The sequence below is a fragment of the Anomaloglossus baeobatrachus genome, chromosome 1 (genome assembly GCF_048569485.1).
Source record: "Anomaloglossus baeobatrachus isolate aAnoBae1 chromosome 1, aAnoBae1.hap1, whole genome shotgun sequence".
Classification (NCBI taxonomy): domain Eukaryota; kingdom Metazoa; phylum Chordata; class Amphibia; order Anura; family Aromobatidae; genus Anomaloglossus; species Anomaloglossus baeobatrachus.
The window spans coordinates 437,366,017-437,388,360 of NC_134353.1; the positions used below are offsets into that span (position 1 = coordinate 437,366,017).

At 46.4% G+C, this 22,344-nt stretch overlaps 1 protein-coding gene across 2 annotated transcripts in view; it reads left to right on the top strand.

The window, feature by feature from the left end:
• Positions 1-18,058: 18,058 nt before the first annotated feature.
• LONP1 (lon peptidase 1, mitochondrial) overlaps positions 18,059-22,344 on the top strand; it is an 829,185-nt gene continuing 824,899 nt past the window's right edge. For both annotated transcript variants that reach the window (XM_075352644.1, XM_075352645.1), the window contains exon 1: positions 18,059-18,577. In XM_075352644.1, coding sequence (XP_075208759.1) covers positions 18,140-18,577 — 438 coding nt within the window. In that variant the 5' untranslated portion in view covers positions 18,059-18,139. The remainder of the gene's footprint in view (positions 18,578-22,344) is intronic.

The following is a 22,344-nucleotide window of genomic DNA, read 5'->3' on the forward strand; positions in this document are numbered from 1 at the left end:
GTGCAGCATAATATATGGAGGACTATGTGGTGCAGTATAATATATGGAGCACTATGTGGTGCAGTATAATATATGGAGGACTATGGGGTGCAGTATAATATATGGAGGACTATGTGGTGCAGCATAATATATGGAGGACTATGTGGTGCAGTATAATATATGGAGGACTATGTGGTGCAGTATAATACATGGAGGACTATGGTCAATGCATTATAATACATGGAGGACTATAGGGCTGAATTCTAATATATGAAGGATTATGTGGGACCCTTTATACTATTTGGAAGGCAATGTTGGGGCCATTTTTGTATTTAGAGAACTATGTACAAGGGGGGACAAAGATACAATCAGGGGATGGGAACGTTTTGTGCTGAGGGAAAAAGGCTCTTTCCCTCAGCACCCAGCTTTCCCATGCTCTGATATACATCTCTCAGCACCCAGCTTTCCCATTTTCTGATATATATCTCTCAGCACCCAACTTTCCCATGTTCTGATATACATCTCTCAGCACCCAGCTTTCCCATGTTCTGATATACATCTCTCAGCACCCAGCTTTCCCATGTTCTGATATACATCTCTCAGCACCCGGCTTTCCCATGTTCTGATATACATCTCTCAGCACCCAGCTTTCTCATGCTCTGATATGGGAAAGCTGGGTGCTGAGGACAAGATAAATATCAGAACATAGGAAAGCTGGGTGCTGATAGAGGGATTTCAGGGTGCTGTGGGTGAGAGCCAAGTGTCAGCGTCATTATCCTGTACCCCGAGTGTCAGTGTCATTGTCCCCTACCCCAAGTGTCGACGTATGTGAAGGGGGGGGGCCCAGGTCTGAACTTTGCACCGGGGCCCATCCAACTCTAGTTACGCCACTGGTCCCACGTAACCCTTCATTTTACTAGAATGCGCCCCATAGTCCTCCTTGTATTATAATGCATTTCCCATAGTCCTCTATGTATAAGGTAGCTCTCATAGCCCTCCAATTATTATACTACAACTCCCATAGTCCTCCATGTATTATAATTCACTCCATAGTCCTCCATATATTATACTGCACCCCTTAGTCCTCCATGTATTATACTGCACCCCATAGTACTACATATATTATACTGCACCCCACAGTCCTGCGTATATTATACTGCACCCCATAGTTTTCCATATATTATAATGCACCCCCATAGTCCTATATGTATTATAATGCAGTCACCATAGTCCTTCATACACTGTGTGCAGAATTATTAGGCAAGTTGTATTTCAGAGGATTTTTTTCTATTATTGATCAACAACTATGTTCTCAATCACCCAAAAGACTCATAAATATCAAAGCTTAATATTTTTGGCAGTTGGAGTGGGGTTTTTTAGATTTGGCTATCTTAGGCTATGTGTCCACGCTGCGGAAAATGCACGGATTTTGCCGCGGATTTCTCGCGGAAAAGCCGCGGATTTCCCGAAAATCTGCAGCACCGGCACTTCCCAGCCATTTCTAGGGCATTTTGGAAATGCTGTGTCCATGCTGCGGATTTTTCCGCAGCGGATTTCGTGCGGATTTTTCCGCAGCGGATTTCGTGCGGATTTTTGTCCGGAAAAATCTGCAACATGTCAATTATTGTTGCGGATTTTCATCCGGATTTTGGCTTTAAAATTGGGGAAAAAAAAAAAAAATCCGCACCAAAATCCGCGGCAATTCCGCGGTAAATCAGCGGCAAATCCGCACTTTTGAAAAGGTGCGGATTTTGCGGGAAAGCTGCGGATTTTGATGCAGAAAAATCCGCAGCTACATTCTCTCGTGGACACATAGCCTTAGGAGGATATCTGTCTGTGCGGGTAACTATTACTGTGCAGAATTATTAGGCAACTTAATAAAAACCAAATCTATTTCCATCTCACTTGTTTATTTTCACCAGGTAAACCAATATAACTGCACAAAATTTAGAAATAAACATTTCTGACATGCAAAAACAAAACCCCAAAAAATTAGTGACCAATATAGCACCCTTTCTTTATGATGACACTTAACAGCCTACCATCCATAGATTCTGTCATTGCTTGATCTGTTTACACTCAACATTGCGTGCAGCAGCCGCCACAGCCTCCAGACACCACAGCCTCCAGACACTGCTCCCAGAGGTGTACTGTTTTCTCTCCCTGTAGATCTCACATTTTATGAGGAACCACAGATTCTCTATGGGGTTCAGATCAGGTGAACAAGGGGGCCATGTCATTATTTTTTCATCTTTTAGACCTTTACTGGCCAGCCACACTGTGGAGTAGTTGGATGCATGTGATGGAGCATTGTCCTGCATGAAAATCATGTTTTTCTTGAACGATACTGATTTCTTCCTGTACCACTGCTTGAAGAAGTTGTCTTCCAGAAACTGGCAGTAGGTCTGGGAGTTGAGCTTCACTCCATTCTCAACCCGAAAAGGTCACACAAGTTGATCTTTTATGATCCCAGCCCATACCAGTACCCCACCTCAACCTTGCTGGCGTCTGAGTCGGAGTGGAGCTCTCTGCCCTTTACTGATCCAGCCTCTGGCCCATCCATCTGCCCATCAAGAGTCACTCTCATTTCATCAGTCCATAAAACCTTTGAAAAATCAGTCTTAAGATATTTCTTGGCCCAGCTTTTATCTTATGTTTCTTGGTCAGAGGTGGTCGTTTTTCAGCCTTCCTTACCTTGGCCATGTCCCTGAGTATGGCACACCTTGTGCTGTTTGATACTCCAGTAACGTTGCAGCTGTGAAATATGGCCAAACTGGTGGCAAATGGCATCTTGGCAGCTTGACGCTTGATTTTCCTCAATTCATGGGCAGTTATTTTGTGCCTTTTTGTCCTGGAACGCTTCTTGCGACCCTGTTGGCTATTTGACATGAAACGCTTGATTGTTAGGTGATCACGCTTCAAAGGTTTGGCAATTTCAAGACTGCTGCATCCCTCTGCAAGACATCTCACAATTTTAGACTTTTCAGAGCCCGTCAAATCTCTCTTCTGACCCATTTTGTCAAAGGAAAGGAAGCTGCCTAATAATTAAGCACACGTTATATAGGGTGTTGATGTCATTACACCACACCTCATTACAGAGATGCACATCACCTGATTTACTTAATTGGCAGTTGGCTTTCACTATACAGCTTGGAGTAGGACAACATGTAGAAAAAGTATCATGTGATCAAAATACTAATTTGCCTAATAATTCTGCACACAGTGTATTGTATTATTCACCCCATAGTCCTTAATGTATTCTAATGCAGCCCTATTGTCCATGTATAAGGTAACGCCATTAGTCCTCATATAATGCAGCCCCCATAATCCTATATGTATTATAACGCATCCCCATAGTCCTTCATATTGTCTTATGCAGCCCCATAGTTCTCCATGTATAATGCACCCTCGCATTCCATGTATAAGGTGTCCTTCATATTGTATTATGCAGCCCTATAATCCTCCATATACAGTGCCTACAAGTAGTATTCAACCCCCTGCAGATTTAGCAGGTTTACACATTCAGAATTAACTTGGCATTGTGACATTTGGACTGTAGATCAGCCTGGAAGTGTGAAATGCAGCAAAAAAGAATGTTATTTCTTTTTTTATTTATTTTTTTAAATTGTGAAAAGTTTATTCAGAGGGTCATTTATTGTTCAACCCCTCAAACCACCAGAATTCTGTTTGGTTCCCCTAAAGTATTAAGAAGTATTTCAGGCACAAAGAACAATGAGCTTCACATGTTTGGATTAATTATCTCTTTTTCCAGCCTTTTCTGACTAATTAAGACCCTCCCCAAACTTGTGAACAGCACTCATACTTGGTCAACATGGGAAAGACAAAGGAGCATTCCAAGGCCATCAGAGACAAGATCGTGGAGGGTCACAAGGCTGGCAAGGGGTACAAAACCCTTTCCAAGGAGTTGGGCCTACCTGTCTCCACTGTTGGGAGCATCATCCGGAAGTGGAAGGCTTATGGAACTACTGTTAGCCTTCCACGGCCTGGACAGCCTTTGAAAGTTTCCACCCATGCCAAGGCCAGGCTTGTCCGAAGAGTCAAGGCTAACCCAAGGACAACAAGGAAGGAGCTCCGGGAAGATCTCATGGCAGTGGGGACATTGGTTTCAGTCAATACCATAAGTAACGTACTCCACCGCAATGGTCTGCATTCCAGACGAGCCCGTAAGGTACCTTTAATTTCAAAGCGTCATGTCAAGGCTCGTCTACAGTTTGCTCATGATCACTTGGAGGACTCTGAGACAGACTGGTTCAAGGTTCTCTGGTCTGATGAGACCAAGATCGAGATCTTTGGTGCCAACCACACACGTGACGTTTGGAGACTGGATGGCACTGCATACGACCCCAAGAATACCATCCCTACAGTCAAGCATGGTGGTGGCAGCATCATGCTGTGGGGCTGTTTCTCAGCCAAGGGGCCTGGCCATCTGATCCGCATCCATGGGAAGATGGATAGCACAGCCTACCTGGAGATTTTGGCCAAGAACCTCCGCTCCTCCATCAAGGATCTTAAGATGGGTCGTCATTTCATCTTCCAACAAGACAACGACCCAAAGCACACAGCCAAGAAAACCAAGGCCTGGTTCAAGAGGGAAAAATCAAGGTGTTGCAGTGGCCTAGTCAGTCTCCTGACCTTAACCCAATTGAAAACTTGTGGAAGGAGCTCAAGATTAAAGTCCACATGAGACACCCAAAGAACCTAGATAACTTGGAGAAGATCTGCATGGAGGAGTGGGCCAAGATAACTCCAGAGACCTGTGCCGGCCTGATCAGGTCTTATAAAAGACGATTATTAGCTGTAATTGCAAACAAGGGTTATGCCACAAAATATTTAACTTAGGGGTTGAATAATAATTGACCCACACTTTTATGTTGAAAATGTATTAAAATTTAACTGAGCAACATAACTTGTTGGTTTGTAAGATTTATGCATCTGTTAATAAATCCTGCTCTTGTTTGAAGTTTGCAGGCTCTAACTTATTTGCATCTTATCAAACCTGCTAAATCTGCAGGGGGTTGAATACTACTTGTAGGCACTGTATAATGCACCCCTAAAGTCCATGTATAAGGTAACCCAATTAGTCCTCCATATAATGCAACCCCCTAAGTCCTATATGTATTAAAATGCACCCCATAGTCCTTCATATTGGATTATGCAGCTCCATAGTCCTCCATGTATAATGCACCCCTATATTCCATGTAAAAGGGATCCTTCATATAGTATTATGCACACCTTATATTCCTGCATATAGTATTATGCACCCCTTATATTCCTCCATATAGTATTATGTTCCCCTTATATTCCTTCATATAGTTTAGTACACGCCTTATATTCCTCCATATAGTAGTATGCACCCCTTATATTCCGCCATATACTAGTATGCAGCCCCCATATAGTGCACCACCATATTGTGTGCCCCAATATAATATTGTGCGCCAACATATAGTTATATGTGTCACACTCCCCGGTTCCCGTGCCACGCTCCCCGGTTCCCCTGCCACGCTCCCCGGTTCACCTGCCACGCTCCCCGGCTCCCCTGCCACGCTCCCCGGCTCTTCTGCCACGCTCCCCGACTCCTCTGCCACGCTCCCCCGCTCCCGGACCTCGCTTCCCCGCTCCCGTGCCACGCTTCCCGGTCCCCCGCTCCTCAGCCTCCATGCTCCCTCACCTGCGTCCTCCAGGCAACCCGGTCCCGGCGCCCGTCTGCTGTCCTGAGCCGGCCCGGCACTCCTGCCTCCTGTACACCGCATCCTGCTCTGGCTTCTGGCACCCGGGCCTCCCGCATGCGCATTAGGGCGCGCGCGCGGTCATTGACCTTTTCTTAAAGGGCCAGCATCCTCCAACAGGATATTGAAGATGCAGGTACAGGGTATATAGGGGGTTCCTTTCCAAGTGGGCGGTGCCTGTTCTTCGTGTTTGCTAAGCTAGGAGTCAGGTCTCCCTGTGCCATTGTCTCGTACTCACCTATCTCTCTTGTAGAGCCGCTCCTGTCCCGCCAACCGGTCCTGACGGTTCCAGAACCCCGAACGGACTGTCCGCCATCTTCTCAGTCCCTACCATCTCCGATTCCTGGATCTGTGTGGTGACCGATCTCCCCGTTCCGCTGGTTCCAGACCCTGACTGACATCATCTCGGCCTCCGAACCTGCGCTCTGTCACCCGGACTACCTTCAGAGACTCCGTGATCCCAGGGACTTCTACACCCACTCCTCTGAACGGACTGTCCTGCTACCCGTAGTGCTTCGGCTACCAGGCACCTTGCCCTCGGTGGGGTGCTCAGTCCAGTGGATCCACCTCCTGGGCCTACCCGTCATCCTGGTCCTAACAATATGCAGCCCCATATACTATTTTGCAACCCCCATATATGCTTCCCCATAGTCCTCTGGAATTCCTGATTAAATACACAAATATACTCACTTCTACTCATTCAGCCACTGCCCCAGTCTCCTCAGCGTGTGTCCACTGTTATGCCACTCTGACATTTTAGCACATCAGTGCGCAGTAGTGACGTCACTGCTAGAGATGAGCGATGTTCGAGGTTCGCCAATTTCATGTTCGAGTGATTTTTGCTAAAAGCTCGACAGTTCGAGTTACGTTCGAGAACAGTTCGATCACCAAAAAGCCTAGCTAGTTACTAGCTGGCTTTTCACTGTAATAGTGTGAGTCACTCTGTGATTCACACTATTATCAAATTTCAGCGTATAGTGTGCGGGGGGGACGGGGTTTAGATCTGTGCTGCTGCAAAGTGCTGAGAGAATGCCGATCACCATTTTTTAATTTTTTTTTCCCCTAACCGCGCGTGCAGTGGGGCGTTCCAGGCTGTCAGCAAATTACAGACACACACACAGCTAAGTGGATTTTTGCCAGACAAGCAAGGGCATGTGTCATAGGCTGTGCATGTCACATGTCCTTAACCTATAAGATACGGCCATTTTCTCCTTCGCCGCTATTATCTGTCTTCTGCGTGTGGGTGACAGTCACCGCTCACGCTGCTGCTGCTGCTGTGTGCGCTATAGAGATACAGTGCAATCTACACAGCGCTTTAGGGATTAGGGACTGCTGGTTATTTCAGCCCTTTTCAGGGCTGATTTACAGGCATTGATAGCCATAGCTGCTAAGCATGTCCGTGCAAATGCGGTGTAGGGCTTTAGATAACAGCGTCTGGCTACCTCAGCTCAGGCAATTCCTTGCTGCATTTTTTCATTAGCAGGGATAGAAAGTGAGGCTTCCTTTGCTGTCCTGCTCACCAGAGCACCCGTGCATTCTACCCACATGCACATTTTTGCCACGCTATTTTATTTGCCCAAAGAGCTGACACTTTTTGTGCCATCCTAAAAGTGTCTGGAATACTACCTTAGTGTTCCTTTGCTGTCTTGCTACCTACAGCACCCGTGCATTATACCCACCTGCCCATTTTTGCCATGCTATTTTATTTGCCCTAAGAGCTGACACTTTTTGTGACATCCTAAAAGTGTCTGAGATAGTACCTTAGGGCGGCTTTGCACACTACGACATCGCAGGTGCGTTGTCGGTGGGGTCAAATTGAAAGTGACGCACATCCGGCATCGCATGCGACATCGTAGTGTGTAAAGCCTAGATGACGATTAACCAGCGCAAAATCGTCGTAATCGTATCATCGGTGCAGCATCGGCGTAATCCATAATTACGCTGACGCGACGGTCCGATGTTGTTCCTCGTTCCTGTGGCAGCACACATCGCTGTGTGTGAAGTCGCAGGAGCGAGGAACATCTCCTACCGGCGTCACCGCGGCTTCCGTAGGATATGCGGAAGGAAGGAGGTGGGCAGGATGTTTACATCCTGCTCATCTCTGCCCCTCCGCCGCTATTGGCCGCCTGCCGTGTGACGTCGCTATGACGCCGCACGACCCGCCCCCCTTAGGAAGGAGGCGGGTCGCCGGCCAGAGCGACGGTCGCAGGGCGGGTGAGTGCGTGTGAAGCTGGCGTAGCGATAATTTTCGCTACGCCAGCTATCACACGATATCGTACCTGCGACGGGGGCGGGGACTATCGTGTGCGACATCGCAGCATCGGCTTGCGATGTCGCAACGTGCAAAGCCCGCCTTAGTGTTCCTTTGCTGTCCTGTTACCCACAGCACCCGTGCATTATACCCACCTGCCCATTTTTGCCACGCTATTTTATTTGACCAAAGAGCTGACACTTTTTGTGCCATCCTAAAAGTGTCTGGAATACTACGTTAGTGTCCCTTTGCTGTCCTGCTACCCACAGCACCCGGGCATTCTACCCAACTGCCCATTTTTCCCACACAATTCTAATTGCAAACTGTGCTGCCACTGTTAGGGGCATATTAAAATTGTCTGGGATAGTCAGTGTTGGTTCTTCAGCTGTCAATAAAGCTAGACCACCTCTGCAATCTACAGCACCTCTCCATTTTTGCTACCACATTTTAAGTGTCCAATCTTTTCGCTAACAAAATGAGTGGCAAAAGGACAGATGCTGGTGGAAAGGGGAACAGGCGTGTTGGAAAAGGAAAAAAAGTTTGTGTCTGTGGGGTAGGTGGGAAAGCTACATTAACATCTGCTGAAGAAATGCCATCTTCCAGCAAAAGTAAGATGTCTACTACTTTCCGTGGACAATCCGATGTGCTTCCTTTTTTACGGAACCGAACAACTGTAACAAAGGTAGATGATGCACAAAAAAAGAACAAGCTTGAATGGATCTCAAGTGCTCCAACAAGTGGCCTCTCCTCCACCTCAACTTCAACATCCAAAAAACAACAGTCCTCTGAGTTGTCATCCCAATCGCACTTGCTTTCTCCCAGCTCTCAAGTCTCCACCCGCCCTGAAGAGTATGGTGTAACAGAGATGGCTGAGTCTGCAGAGCTGTTCAGTCACACTATAGCCTGGGAATCAGAGGTCTGTTGCCAAACTACAGTGAGTACAGACCAGGAAATGGTCTGCAGTGATGCCCAGAAGCTTTGTGAGTCTGATTCAGGCCTTGATGACCAAGTTTCTGAGCATAATGTAGACCCTCATTCCCAAACTGTAACACCTGTTGGTAGAGACAATGAGGAACATACTGATGACGATGAGACGCAGATACCAGATTGGGATGACAACTTAACTTGATAATGAAGTTCTAGATCCCACTTACTGTCAACCCACAGTCAGGCACTCGAGGAGGACACCAGAGTCGGTGGAGGAGGATGCAACTGATGACGAAGTTACTTTGCGCCTTCCTTTACAGAGTCGGAGAACTGGAAGCACGTCAACAACTGCATCCTCAGCCACAACTCTGCCTCTGAGCACAAGTCGGGGTGGCTCTGCAGGTCGCATGGCCTCTAAGCCTTGCCTAGCCGGGTCCTTTTTTGACCTTGCAAAGGATCTCCCAAATCATGTGATCTGTAAAATTTGTCACCAATCTATAAGTAAAGGCCAAAACCTCACCAGTTTGACAACTTCTTCCATGAATCGTCACATGAATAACAAGCATAAGTCCCAGTGGGAAGCTCACCGTGCTGCAATGCGGCCTAGCGGAGCGGGCCAACCACCGCCTGCCCCTTCAAATTCCTCCGCGCGCCCTTCATCTTCTATGACTGTGGGGACAGCTGTCACACATGTTTTTCCACGCAGACCTTCCACCTCTTTAACCGCAACAGCCAGTTTGCTTGGCAGGTTGTCAGTTGGTTTGGAAGGGGAAACAAGTGCTGGTGTAGAGCTCTCTCAGACATCGAGAGCACCAACTTTGGATGAAGGCAACATCATGTCTCCGCCTGCACTTTCCTCACAGACCTGCAGTTTTCCAGGGACACCCTACTCACCACCGTCTCCACACAGCAGCCAGATCTCGGTCCCTCAGATATGGACAAATATAAGGCCATTTCCTCCGAGCCATGACAAAGCTAAGAGGTTGACTTTCAGCCTCTGTAAGCTCTTGGCTACCGAAATGCTGCCTTTCCGCCAGGTGGACACAGAAGATTTTCAAGACCTTATATCAGTCGCAGTGCCCCAGTGCCAGATGCCCAGTCGCCACTACTTCTCCAAGAAAGGTATGCCTGCGCTACACCAGCATGTCGCACACAACATCGCCGCTTCCTTGAGAAACTCTGTGTGTGACAGGGTGCATTTCCCCACCGATACTTGGACCAGTAAGCATGGACAGGGGCGTTACATGTCGCTGACTGGGCACTGGGTAACTATGGTGAGAGATGGTGAGGGGTCTGCTGAACAAGTCTTGCCATCCCCACGACTTGTGCGTCAATCCTCTGTATGTCGAAGTTCCTCCACTGCTTCTGCCTCCTCAACCTCATCTGGGTCCTCCACCTCCGCCCAAAGCCTGTGTGGTCAGGCCACCCGCGTTGTAACTGTGCACAAGGAATCCCACACACCTCCTTACTATGCTGGCAGCAGAGCTCAACGGCATCAGGCGGTCTTTACGTTGAAATGTCTGGGAAATAAGAGTCACACAGCTGAGGAGTTGTGGTCAGCTCTGCACTCGGAGTTTCGTAAACGGTTGTCTCCACTCAACCTGCAGCCAGGTAAGGCCGTGTGCGACAATGCTGCAAACCTGGGTGCGGCCCCTCGCCGGGGCAAGGTGACACACGTGCCTTGTATGGCTCACGTTTTGAACCTTGTTGTCCAGCAATTTTTCACCCACTATCCCGACCTAGATGGGCTTCTGCACAGGGCACAGTCACTCTCTGCTCACTTCCGCCGTTCAACCGCCGCAGCTGACCGATTTGCATCGCTGCAGAGGTCTTTCGGCCTGCTGGTTCATTGCCTGAAATGCGATGTGACGACACGCTGGAATTCGACTCTCCACATGTTACAGCGACTGTGGCAGCACCGCCGAGCCCTGGTGCAATACGTTATGACGTATAGCCTGGGCCAACGAGATGCAGAGGTGGGGCAGATCACGCTGATGGAGTGGTCTCAGATCAAGGACCTATGCACCCTTCTGCACAGCTTCGACATGGCGACGAATATGTTTAGCACTGACAATGCCATTATTAGCATGACAACAGAAGGGCGAACAAGATCTACAAGGACCAGACATTCATCATCACCAAGGCGGCAGGCATGGGACAGTGGGGGAGAGGGATTAACAAGGGCGCATGGTAGCAGCCAAACTGTTTAGGAAGGGGCAGGAGCCCATGAAGAAATGGAGGACGAACTGTCTATGGGCATGGAAGACTCAGCTGATGAGGGAGACCTTGGTCAAATTTCGGTTGTTCGAGGTTGGGAGGATATGTCAGAGGATGGCAGCATGGTTATCACCTCGCCGCCACCAACACAGCAAGGACTTGGTCAGCAGGAATGGGCAAGACACATGAGTGCCTTCTTGCTGCACTACCTTCAACATGACCCTCGGATTGTCCGAATTAGAAGTAATGATGACTACTGGCTTGCCACACTCTTAGATCCCCGGTACAAGTCCAAGTTTTGTAAAATAATTCCAGCCATAGAAAGGGACGCACGTATGCAGGAGTATCAGCAGAAGCTGTTACTCGATCTTAGCTCGGCTTTTCCACCAAACAACCGTGCAGGTGCAGGGAGTGAATCTCCCAGTTGTAACTTGACAAACATGGGACTGTCTCGTCATCAACAGTCAAACCGTACCAGTAGCACCGTATCTGGTGGTAACAGCAGTTTTATTGAATCGTTTTGTAAAATGTAATTTTTTAGACCCTCCTTTGCAAGGCCACCAGAGACAACAAGTCTGACACATAGTCAACGGCTGGAGAGGATGATACAGGAGTATCTCCAAATGAACATCGATGCCATGACTTTGCAAATGGAGCCTTGCTCCTTTTGGGCTTCAAATCTTGAAAAATGGCCAGAGCTCTTCACTTACGCCTTGGAGATTTTGTCGTGTCCCGCGGCCAGCGTTGTCTCTGAACGTGTCTTCAGTGCTGCTGGGTGTGTGCTGACAGATAAGCGCACGCGTCTGTCCAGTGACAATGTGGACAGACTAACGTTCATCAAAATGAACAAGTCATAGATCAGCAAGGACTTTGCTACCCCGGTGTCATCCTGGGGAGAGTAAAGGCTTGTGGATTTGGATTGTGCTTGATGCAAGTCAACATGTGAAGTTTACAACTGGGGCACAAGTGATGCCACTGATGTGGTGTCTGTGTGGCCCAATTTTTGGAAAAAAGAGAAACTCCGCTTGGAGTCCCCTTGCTGTGTTTTTAAAAATGATCCAAGATGAACAAGTCATGGTTCAGCAAGGACTTTGCTACCTACCCTGGTGTCATCCTGAAGACAGTTAAGGCTGGCGTATTTTTGAATGTGCTTGATGCAAATCAACAGGTCAAGTTTACAACTGGGGCACAAGTGATGCCACTGAAGGGGTGTGTGTGGCCCAATTTTTGGAAAAAAGGGAGACTCTGCTTAGAGTCCCCTTGCTGTGTTTTACATGATTTTAGAAGGGCGTGCCATGCCTATATCTGTGTCTCCTCCTCTTTTTCCTCGTCCAGCTGTTTTGTTTTCGCATGAGTATATGTCCTTGTCACTTTCCCATGTGTTTGTGGTATGTTGTGAGTTGTTTGTCACCTTTTGGACACCTTTGAAGGTGTTTTCTATGTGTTTTTATGTGTTTGCCTCCCATTGTTTTCAATGGGATTCGAGAGGTTCGTCAAACGGTTCGTCGAACGGCGCCTCGAACGGAGCCTTCAGAGGCTCGCTCATCTCTAGTAACCGCAGTCCTCCATGCTGAAACATCAGTGTCTCACAGACACATAGTAGTAGAATGATTAGAAATAGAGTGTTCTGCTCCTCCTCGCATTGTTCCTTTCAATTGTATTGGCATCTGTGATGGTGATGCCGATATAAATGAAAGTACGATCGTCGGCAGGAGGTCCACGGGGCCACAATGACTCACGGGCCCAATCTAGACAGCTCACTAGTGAATCATCTAGAATGGAGTGGCAAAAATGAGGTGCTCAAAATATCCACTCTGATCTAGACGGCTCACTGCTGAATCACCTAGAACAGAGTGGCTAAAATGAGGTCCTCAAAAAATCCACTCTGATATAGACGGCTCACTACTGAAGCAGCTAGAACGGAGTGGCTTTTTTGAGGTCCTCAAAAAATCCACTACGACACAATGTGGATATTATGAGGACTTTCAGGTGCGCTCTGTTACGTTTTTCGCCGTGAGGCTCCTCCTACTCTTCGAAAAAATCCACTGCAGTCACCTCAGTACCAAATATACATAATGTAGTGGCTAAAATGAGGTCCTCAAAAAATCCACTCTGATATAGATGGCTCACTACTGAAGCAGCTAGAACGGAGTGGCTAAAATGAGGTTCTCAAAAAATCCACTACGACACAATGTGGATATTATGAGGACTTTCAGCTGCGCTCTGTTACGCTTTTTGCTTTGAGGCTCCTCCCACTATTCGAAAAAATCCATTGCAGTCACCTCAGTACCAAACTGTACATAATGTAGTGGCTAAAATGAGGTCCTCAAAAAATCCACTCTGATATAGACGGTTCACTACTGAAGCAGCTAGAACGGAGTGGCTAAAATGAGGTCCTCAAAAAATCCACTACGACACAATGTGTGAAATTATAAGCACTTTCTCGGCTGCGCTCTGTTACGTTTTTCGCCGTGAGGCTCCTCCCACTCTTCGAAAAAATCCACTGCAGTCACCTCAGTACCAAATATACATAATGTAGTGGCTAAAATGAGGTCCTCAAAAAATCCACTCTGATATAGACGGCTCACTACTGAAGCAGCTAGAACGGAGTGGCTTTTTTGAGGTCCTCAAAAAATCCACTACGACACAATGTGGATATTATGAGGACTTTCAGCTGCGCTCTGTTACGCTTTTTGCTTTGAGGCTCCTCCCACTATTCGAAAAAATCCATTGCAGTCACCTCAGTACCAAACTGTACATAATGTAGTGGCTAAAATGAGGTCCTCAAAAAATCCACTCTGATATAGACGGTTCACTACTGAAGCAGCTAGAACGGAGTGGCTAAAATGAGGTCCTCAAAAAATCCACTACGACACAATGTGTGAAATTATAAGCACTTTCTCGGCTGCGCTCTGTTACGTTTTTCGCCATGAGGCTCCTCCCACTCTTCGAAAAAATCCACTGCAGTCACCTCAGTACCAAATATACATAATGTAGTGGCTAAAATGAGGTCCTCAAAAAATCCACTCTGATATAGACGGTTCACTACTGAAGCAGCTAGAACGGAGTGGCTTTTTTGAGGTCCTCAAAAAATCCACTACGACACAATGTGGATATTATGAGGACTTTCAGCTGCGCTCTGTTACGCTTTTTGCTTTGAGGCTCCTCCCACTATTCGAAAAAATCCATTGCAGTCACCTCAGTACCAAACTGTACATAATGTAGTGGCTAAAATGAGGTCCTCAAAAAATCCACTCTGATATAGACGGTTCACTACTGAAGCAGCTAGAACGGAGTGGCTAAAATGAGGTCCTCAAAAAATCCACTACGACACAATGTGTGAAATTATAAGCACTTTCTCGGCTGCGCTCTGTTACGTTTTTCGCCGTGAGGCTCCTCCCACTCTTCGAAAAAATCCACTGCAGTCACCTCAGTACCAAATATACATAATGTAGTGGCTAAAATGAGGTCCTCAAAAAATCCACTACGACACAATGTGGATATTATGAGAACTTTCAGCTGCGCTCTGTTACGCTTTTTGCTTTGAGGCTCCTCCCACTCTTCGAAAAAATCCATTGCAGTCACCTCAGTACCAAATGTACATAATGTAGTGGCTAAAATGAGGTCCTCAAAAAATCCACTCTGATATAGACGGCTCACTACTGAAGCAGCTAGAACGGAGTGGCTTTTTTGAGGTCCTCAAAAAATCCACTACGACACAATGTGGATATTATGAGGACTTTCAGCTGCGCTCTGTTACGCTTTTTGCTTTGAGGCTCCTCCCACTATTCGAAAAAATCCATTGCAGTCACCTCAGTACCAAACTGTACATAATGTAGTGGCTAAAATGAGGTCCTCAAAAAATCCACTCTGATATAGACGGTTCACTACTGAAGCAGCTAGAACGGAGTGGCTAAAATGAGGTCCTCAAAAAATCCACTACGACACAATGTGTGAAATTATAAGCACTTTCTCGGCTGCGCTCTGTTACGTTTTTCGCCGTGAGGCTCCTCCCACTCTTCGAAAAAATCCACTGCAGTCACCTCAGTACCAAATATACATAATGTAGTGACTAAAATGAGGTCCTCAAAAAATCCACTCTGATATAGACGGTTCACTACTGAAGCAGCTAGAACGGAGTGGCTAAAATGAGGTCCTCAAAAAATCCACTACGACACAATGTGGATATTATGAGGACTTTCAGCTGCGCTCTGTTACGCTTTTTGCTTTGAGGCTCCTCCCACTCTTCGAAAAAATCCATTGCAGTCACCTCAGTACCAAATGTACATAATGTAGTGGCTAAAATGAGGTCCTCAAAAAATCCACTCTGATATAGACGGCTCACTACTGAAGCAGCTAGAACGGAGTGGCTAAAATGAGGTCCTCAAAAAATCCACTACGACACAATGTGGATATTATGAGGACTTTCAGCTGCGCTCTGTTACGCTTTTTGCTTTGAGGCTCCTCCCACTCTTCGAAAAAATCCATTGCAGTCACCTCAGTACCAAATATACATAATGTAGTGGCTAAAATGAGGTCCTCAAAAAATCCACTCTGATATAGACGGCTCACTACTGAAGCAGCTAGAACGGAGTGGCTAAAATGAGGTCCTCAAAAAATCCACTACGACACAATGTGTGAAATTATAAGCACTTTCTCGGCTGCGCTCTGTTACGTTTTTCGCCGTGAGGCTCCTCCCACTCTTCGAAAAAATCCACTGCAGTCACCTCAGTACCAAATATACATAATGTAGTGACTAAAATGAGGTCCTCAAAAAATCCACTCTGATATAGACGGTTCACTACTGAAGCAGCTAGAACGGAGTGGCTAAAATGAGGTCCTCAAAAAATCCACTACGACACAATGTGGATATTATGAGGACTTTCAGCTGCGCTCTGTTACGCTTTTTGCTTTGAGGCTCCTCCCACTATTCGAAAAAATCCATTGCAGTCACCTCAGTACCAAACTGTACATAATGTAGTGGCTAAAATGAGGTCCTCAAAAAATCCACTCTGATATAGACGGCTCACTACTGAAGCAGCTAGAACGGAGTGGCTAAAATGAGGTCCTCAAAAAATCCACTACGACACAATGTGTGAAATTATAAGCACTTTCTCGGCTGCGCTCTGTTACGTTTTTCGCCGTGAGGCTCCTCCCACTCTTCGAAAAAATCCACTGCAGTCACCTCAGTACCAAATATACATAATGTAGTGACTAAAATGAGGTCCTCAAAAAATCCACTCTGATATAGACGGTTCACTACTGAAGCAGCTAGAACGGAGTGGCTAAAATGAGGTCCTCAAAAAATCCACTACGACACAATGTGGATATTATGAGGACTTTCAGCTGCGCTCTGTTACGCTTTTTGCTTTGAGGCTCCTCCCACTCTTCGAAAAAATCCATTGCAGTCACCTCAGTACCAAATGTACATAATGTAGTGGCTAAAATGAGGTCCTCAAAAAATCCACTCTGATATAGACGGCTCACTACTGAAGCAGCTAGAACGGAGTGGCTTTTTTGAGGTCCTCAAAAAATCCACTACGACACAATGTGGATATTATGAGGACTTTCAGCTGCGCTCTGTTACGCTTTTTGCTTTGAGGCTCCTCCCACTCTTCGAAAAAATCCATTGCAGTCACCTCAGTACCAAATGTACATAATGTAGTGGCTAAAATGAGGTCCTCAAAAAATCCACTCTGATATAGACGGCTCACTACTGAAGCAGCTAGAACGGAGTGGCTTTTTTGAGGTCCTCAAAAAATCCACTACGACACAATGTGGATATTATGAGGACTTTCAGCTGCGCTCTGTTACGCTTTTTGCTTTGAGGCTCCTCCCACTCTTCGAAAAAATCCATTGCAGTCACCTCAGTACCAAATATACATAATGTAGTGGCTAAAATGAGGTCCTCAAAAAATCCACTCTGATATAGACGGCTCACTACTGAAGCAGCTAGAACGGAGTGGCTAAAATGAGGTCCTCAAAAAATCCACTACGACACAATGTGTGAAATTATAAGCACTTTCTCGGTTGCGCTCTGTTACGTTTTTCGCCGTGAGGCTCCTCCCACTCTTCAAAAAACTGAATTTCAGTCACCTCAGTACCAAACTGTACATAATGAAGGCTACAGAGAGATCCTCAAAAAATCCACTCTGATCCAATATGGTAAGTTATGAAGACTGTCAGCTGCGCGGTTCCGTTTTTCCTTGTGAGGCTCCGCCCACTCTTTCAATGTCAGTCCTGCGGCCACGACTTGTGGAAATACGGTAAAATTAAAATTCCAGCAAAACTGAACAATCAGCGCTATGTGTCATTATTTATATTGCAAAAAGCAATAATAAAATGTAAGTTATAATAATAATGAAAATAAAAATTTGCCCTTTGGAAAAAAATAATAAATATAACAGTTTATCTAATAAATAAAAACATGAAGTCATTCCAATTATAAATCTGATTCCAGTTCCTGCTGTAGAAACTGAACTGTGCTGTATGGAGAAAAGATCACAGAGATCATCAAAAAATCAACTCTGATCTAGCCACCTCACTGGTGAAGCAGCTAGAACGGAGTGGATAAAATGAGGTGACTAATAACATGTGACTGCAGCGAGGCCTCAAGAAATCAACTCTGATCTAGACACTTCAGCAGTGAACCGGCTAGATCAGAGTGGAAAAAATGAGGACCACAAAAAACCCACTCTGATCTAGACACTTCAGTAGTGAGCCGGCTAAATCAGAGTGGAAAAAATGAGGCCTCAAAAAATCAACTCCGATATAGCCGGCTCACTACTGAAGCAGCTAGATCAGAGTTGATTTTTTGAGGACCACAAAAAATCAACTCTGATCTAGACGCAACCAGCCTCTACCGTCCCCGAACACAGTTCACTGCTGCTTCCTGCTCATGAGGCCCCGCCTTTTCCGGTGACGTCATTGCAAAAAAAAAAAAAACCGAAAAAAAAACCCAAAACCAACTATTCTACACGCTATCCACCGTGTTACCTTAGGCAGATAGGAGAATAGGATGTCGATGTGTATGCGTCTGTGGGATGGTAGTCGGTGGCTAGGGCTCTGTTTTTCCCGTGTAGCCCAGCACAGAGTGTACACAGCAGGTAGCCAGCGCACAGTGTACACGGCTAGCAGCCGGCTCTGCGTCCTGTGTTCTTACACAGGGATCGCCGCTCCCGTCAGCGCAGCCTTCCCCCGTCCTCAGGCCGCTGTCCTCTGCAGAGTAGTGCGTAGGTACGGGAATCGGGGCAGCGGTGCATTCTCTGGGGATGATGGGGCACAAGGTGGCGGCCAGAATGATGGAGAGAACAGTGAAGATGGTGCCGGCGGTGGGGCAGAAGCCCCAATTGTCACAGCTCTTACCCCCCTCCTGGTGCCTGACGTGTTCCCTAATGTTCCTGTAATCCCGGTGTCCAGGAATCCCGTGTTCCCCCGGTTTGTGAAGATCTTAGAGGTGAGTGTGGGTCCGTACGCCGTGTTATCAGTTACAGGATGGTGCCCCTGCGGTCACACTACAAGCTGCCATTAACCCCTTCCTGCCCTGTGATGTACATCTTTATAAAGGTGCAGGTGGGCAGAGCTGTGGCTCGCTCAGTGGTTGGATGGTGATTTATTTCTAGAGATCCCACTTGCGATTGACACTGAATTGTGCAATCATTTAAAATATTGGATTACACGTACTCCAGTGTAAAACTATGGGGAAGTGTGACTCTTCTCTAGCCACATTGGCAATGAGAAAAGATTATCAGCATGCTATGTTTTGCAGGAAGTCTCAACTCACTTGCACCCATGCAAGTCTATGGATAGTGTGAAACATTGGACTACATAATGCAGAAGTTGGTTTCTTAGGGTACTTTCACACTTGCGTTCAGCGGAGTCCGTTAACGCACTGCGCTATTCTCCATAGACTTGTATGGACAACACACTAACGCAAGTGTCTGCGTTGCATCTGCTGGACGGCGTAGCGTCGTTATTTTGACGCTGCGTCGGGGCGGAAGAAGCGCAGCATGTAACGTTTTTTTTGAGCAGCGCAATCCGCAGAATTGCACTGCGCATCCTTCTTTTTTTTTTTTTTTAAGTCACAAACTTTTTTTTGTCTCTGGTGGCCGAACATTCAGCTGAGCGCCCAGCCGCCGGCAAGTGACAGCGCTCAGCTGAACGCCCGCCCGCCGGCATGCCCGGCCACCGGCAAGTGACAGCGCTCAGCTGAGCGCCCGCCGGCATGCCCGGCCGCCGGCAAGTGACAGCGCTCAGCTGAGCGACCGGCCGCCGGCTATTGAGAGCGATCAGCTGATCGTTCACAATAGTCTGCTGCCGGTAAAACTGTAAAGAAGAAAAAAAAAAAAGCTTTCCGTTGTTTTGTACGATCCATAGCATCCGTTGTGTCACTATATGCAACGCATCCGTTGCATCCGACACACAACGCAATGCTACGAAAGCCGTCCAAAGCAAGTGTGAAAGTAGCCTTAGGCTGAGGCCACAAGGGGATTTCTGCGAGTGCTTTGCATGACACTCAGCGCACAGTCGCAGCACAGCGGGAGTCGAGTGTCATGCGACTGGTCTGCTCGTGCGATCAGACCACAGCTGCGGAGGGGATGGCCGATGCTGTGGAGGGGAGGGCGGGATTTATCTCCCTATGTCCTCCGTTGCTGGCTGATGGGAGAATCGCACTGCTCTCGCGTTACACCGGCGTAATGCGAGAGCAGTGCGATGTTTCTCTCGCCCCATAGACTTGCATGGGTGCGAGTGAACAGGATCGCATTCCACCCGCAGCATGCTGTGATTATTTTCTCTGTCCAATTAGGACTGCCCCATAGAGTAATATTGGTCCTAGTGGAATGCTATTTTATTTTTTTTTTAATCGCATTCCACTCGCTCCGTATTACTCGCAGTGTGTACTAGGCCTTATTCTGCTGTGTGTACTAGGCCTTATTCATCCACTTTCTTATTTGGTGCTGAAGTTGGTTTCTTATTCTGCAGTTTATTATTCGGCTATTATTTTTTTTCTGTTATTTACGGGTTTCTCAACAAAAATAAAACCTCCCAAGTATATAATAACATGAAGTCTAACATGAAGTCTATGTTTCAAATCATATGCCTGTTCCGACAAACCCTCACCAGTACTGTTTGTTCTTTTCAACCTTAAAAACTGGGCATAGGGTAAGGCCGTTTTTGTATGATGGGGATGCGCGCTCTGGAAATGTAGCAAAGAATTGGAGGCAGTCGGCTTTCTATGAACTTTAGTGGAGATTATTCCTTGCTCCACCCACATTTCTACGTCTAAAAAACTAAGAGATTTACCTCCAAAAACCGACGTGAACGACATGTTCATGGTGTTGTTGGTATTTAGGTATGAAACAAATTCAGAAAAGACCTCCTCCGTTCCATCCCACACCATGAATACATCGTCCACATACCTTAAATAATGCCTTATATGTTTCAAGTATGGATTAGAATTATCAAAGCCAAATTTGCTCTCAAAATGTCCTAAAAAAAGATTAGCCATCACGCAAGACACGGGGGTACCCATCGCGGTACCCCCGCATTGTACGTACCACTGCTCCAAAAACACAAAGGCATTCTTTGACAAGACAGAATACAAAGCTTCCCCAACAAAATCACAAAATAAAGAATTTTTGCCACTCCGTGCCACTATAACCTTCACTGCCTCTATACCTAAAGTCTGTGGAATTCTAGTATATAAATTTTCCACATCAATTGAAGTCAAATTGAACCCTTCTTGCCACGTAATTCCTTTTAATAGTGATCAATGATCCCCCAGGCCGTCCGATAGTGGCTGGGATTGGCTTACTGAGTGAGCCACTCTCCCACTATCTTGATTGGCTGTTAAGACCTTTATTACAGTTCATTCCCTCTTATGTCAAGGATAGTGGAGATTTCATATAGAAGCCTATTGACAGGCGAAACGGCCGTCGTCCTCTGTGAGGGGCCGGTATCCAGGTCTCCTCCTGCCGCGATTTTTACCCTGCACAAAGATTGAATAAAGAACATCCGGTATAGCAGCTGTTTTGCGGTCATTTTTCATCTCACCCTGTTGATTGGTTTTTACTTATTCAAATCTGTGAAAACTGGCGATTTGCCCACTTTGATGCCAGTTCTGATGCCCAGAACCTATTTGGGTCAGGCTGGAGTGAGATGACTTTGAGTGGCATCACTAGGTATGTATTTATGGTGAGATATTAGTGGTCCAAAGCCATTTAACCCCTCAATAATACCTGTTACTTATTCAAATCTGTGAGAATTGGGTTTCTTCCCACTTTGATGCCAGTTCTAATGTCCAGAACCCATTTGGGCCAGGCTGTACAGTCATGGCCAAAAGTTTTGAGAATGACACCAAAATTATATTTTCACATGATCTGTTGCCCTCTGGTTTTTAATTGTGTTTGTCTGATGTTTACATCACATACAGAAATATAATTGCAATCATATTATGAGTACCAAAAGGTTATATTGACAGTTAGAATGAGTTAATGCAGCAAGTCAATATTTGCAGTTTTGACCCTTCTTCTTCAGGACCTCTGCAATTCTCCCTGGCATGCTCTCAATCAACTTCTGGACCAAATCCTGACTGATAGCTGTCCATTCTTGCATAAGCAATGCTTGCATTTTGCCAGAATTTGTTGGTTTTTGTTTGTCCACCCGTCTCTTGATGATTGCCCACAAGTTCTCAATGGGATTAAGATCTGGGGAGTTTCCAGGCCATGGACCCAAAATCTCTGTTTTGTTCCATGAGACATTTAGTGATCACCTTTGCTGTATGGCAAGGTGCTCCATCATGCTGGAAAAGGCATTGTTGGGCGCCAAACTGCTCTTGGACAGTTGGGAGAAGTTGCTCTTGGAGGACATTCTGGTACCATTCTTTATTCATGGCTGTGTTCTTAGGCAAGACTGTGAGTGAGCCGATTCCCTTGGCTGAGAAGCAACCCCACACATGAATCGTTTCAGGATGCTTAACAGTTGGCATGAGACAAGACTGGTGGTAGCGCTCACCTCTTCTTCTCCTAATAAGCTGTTTTCCAGATGTCCCAAACAATCGAAAAGGGGATTCATCTGAGAAAATGACTTTACCCCAGTCCTCAGCAGTCCACTCCCTGTACCTTTTGCAGAATATCAGTCGGTCCCTGATGTTTTTTCTGGAGCGAAGTGGCTTATTTGCTGCCCTCCTTGAAACCAGGCCTTGCTCAAAGAGTCTCTGCCTCA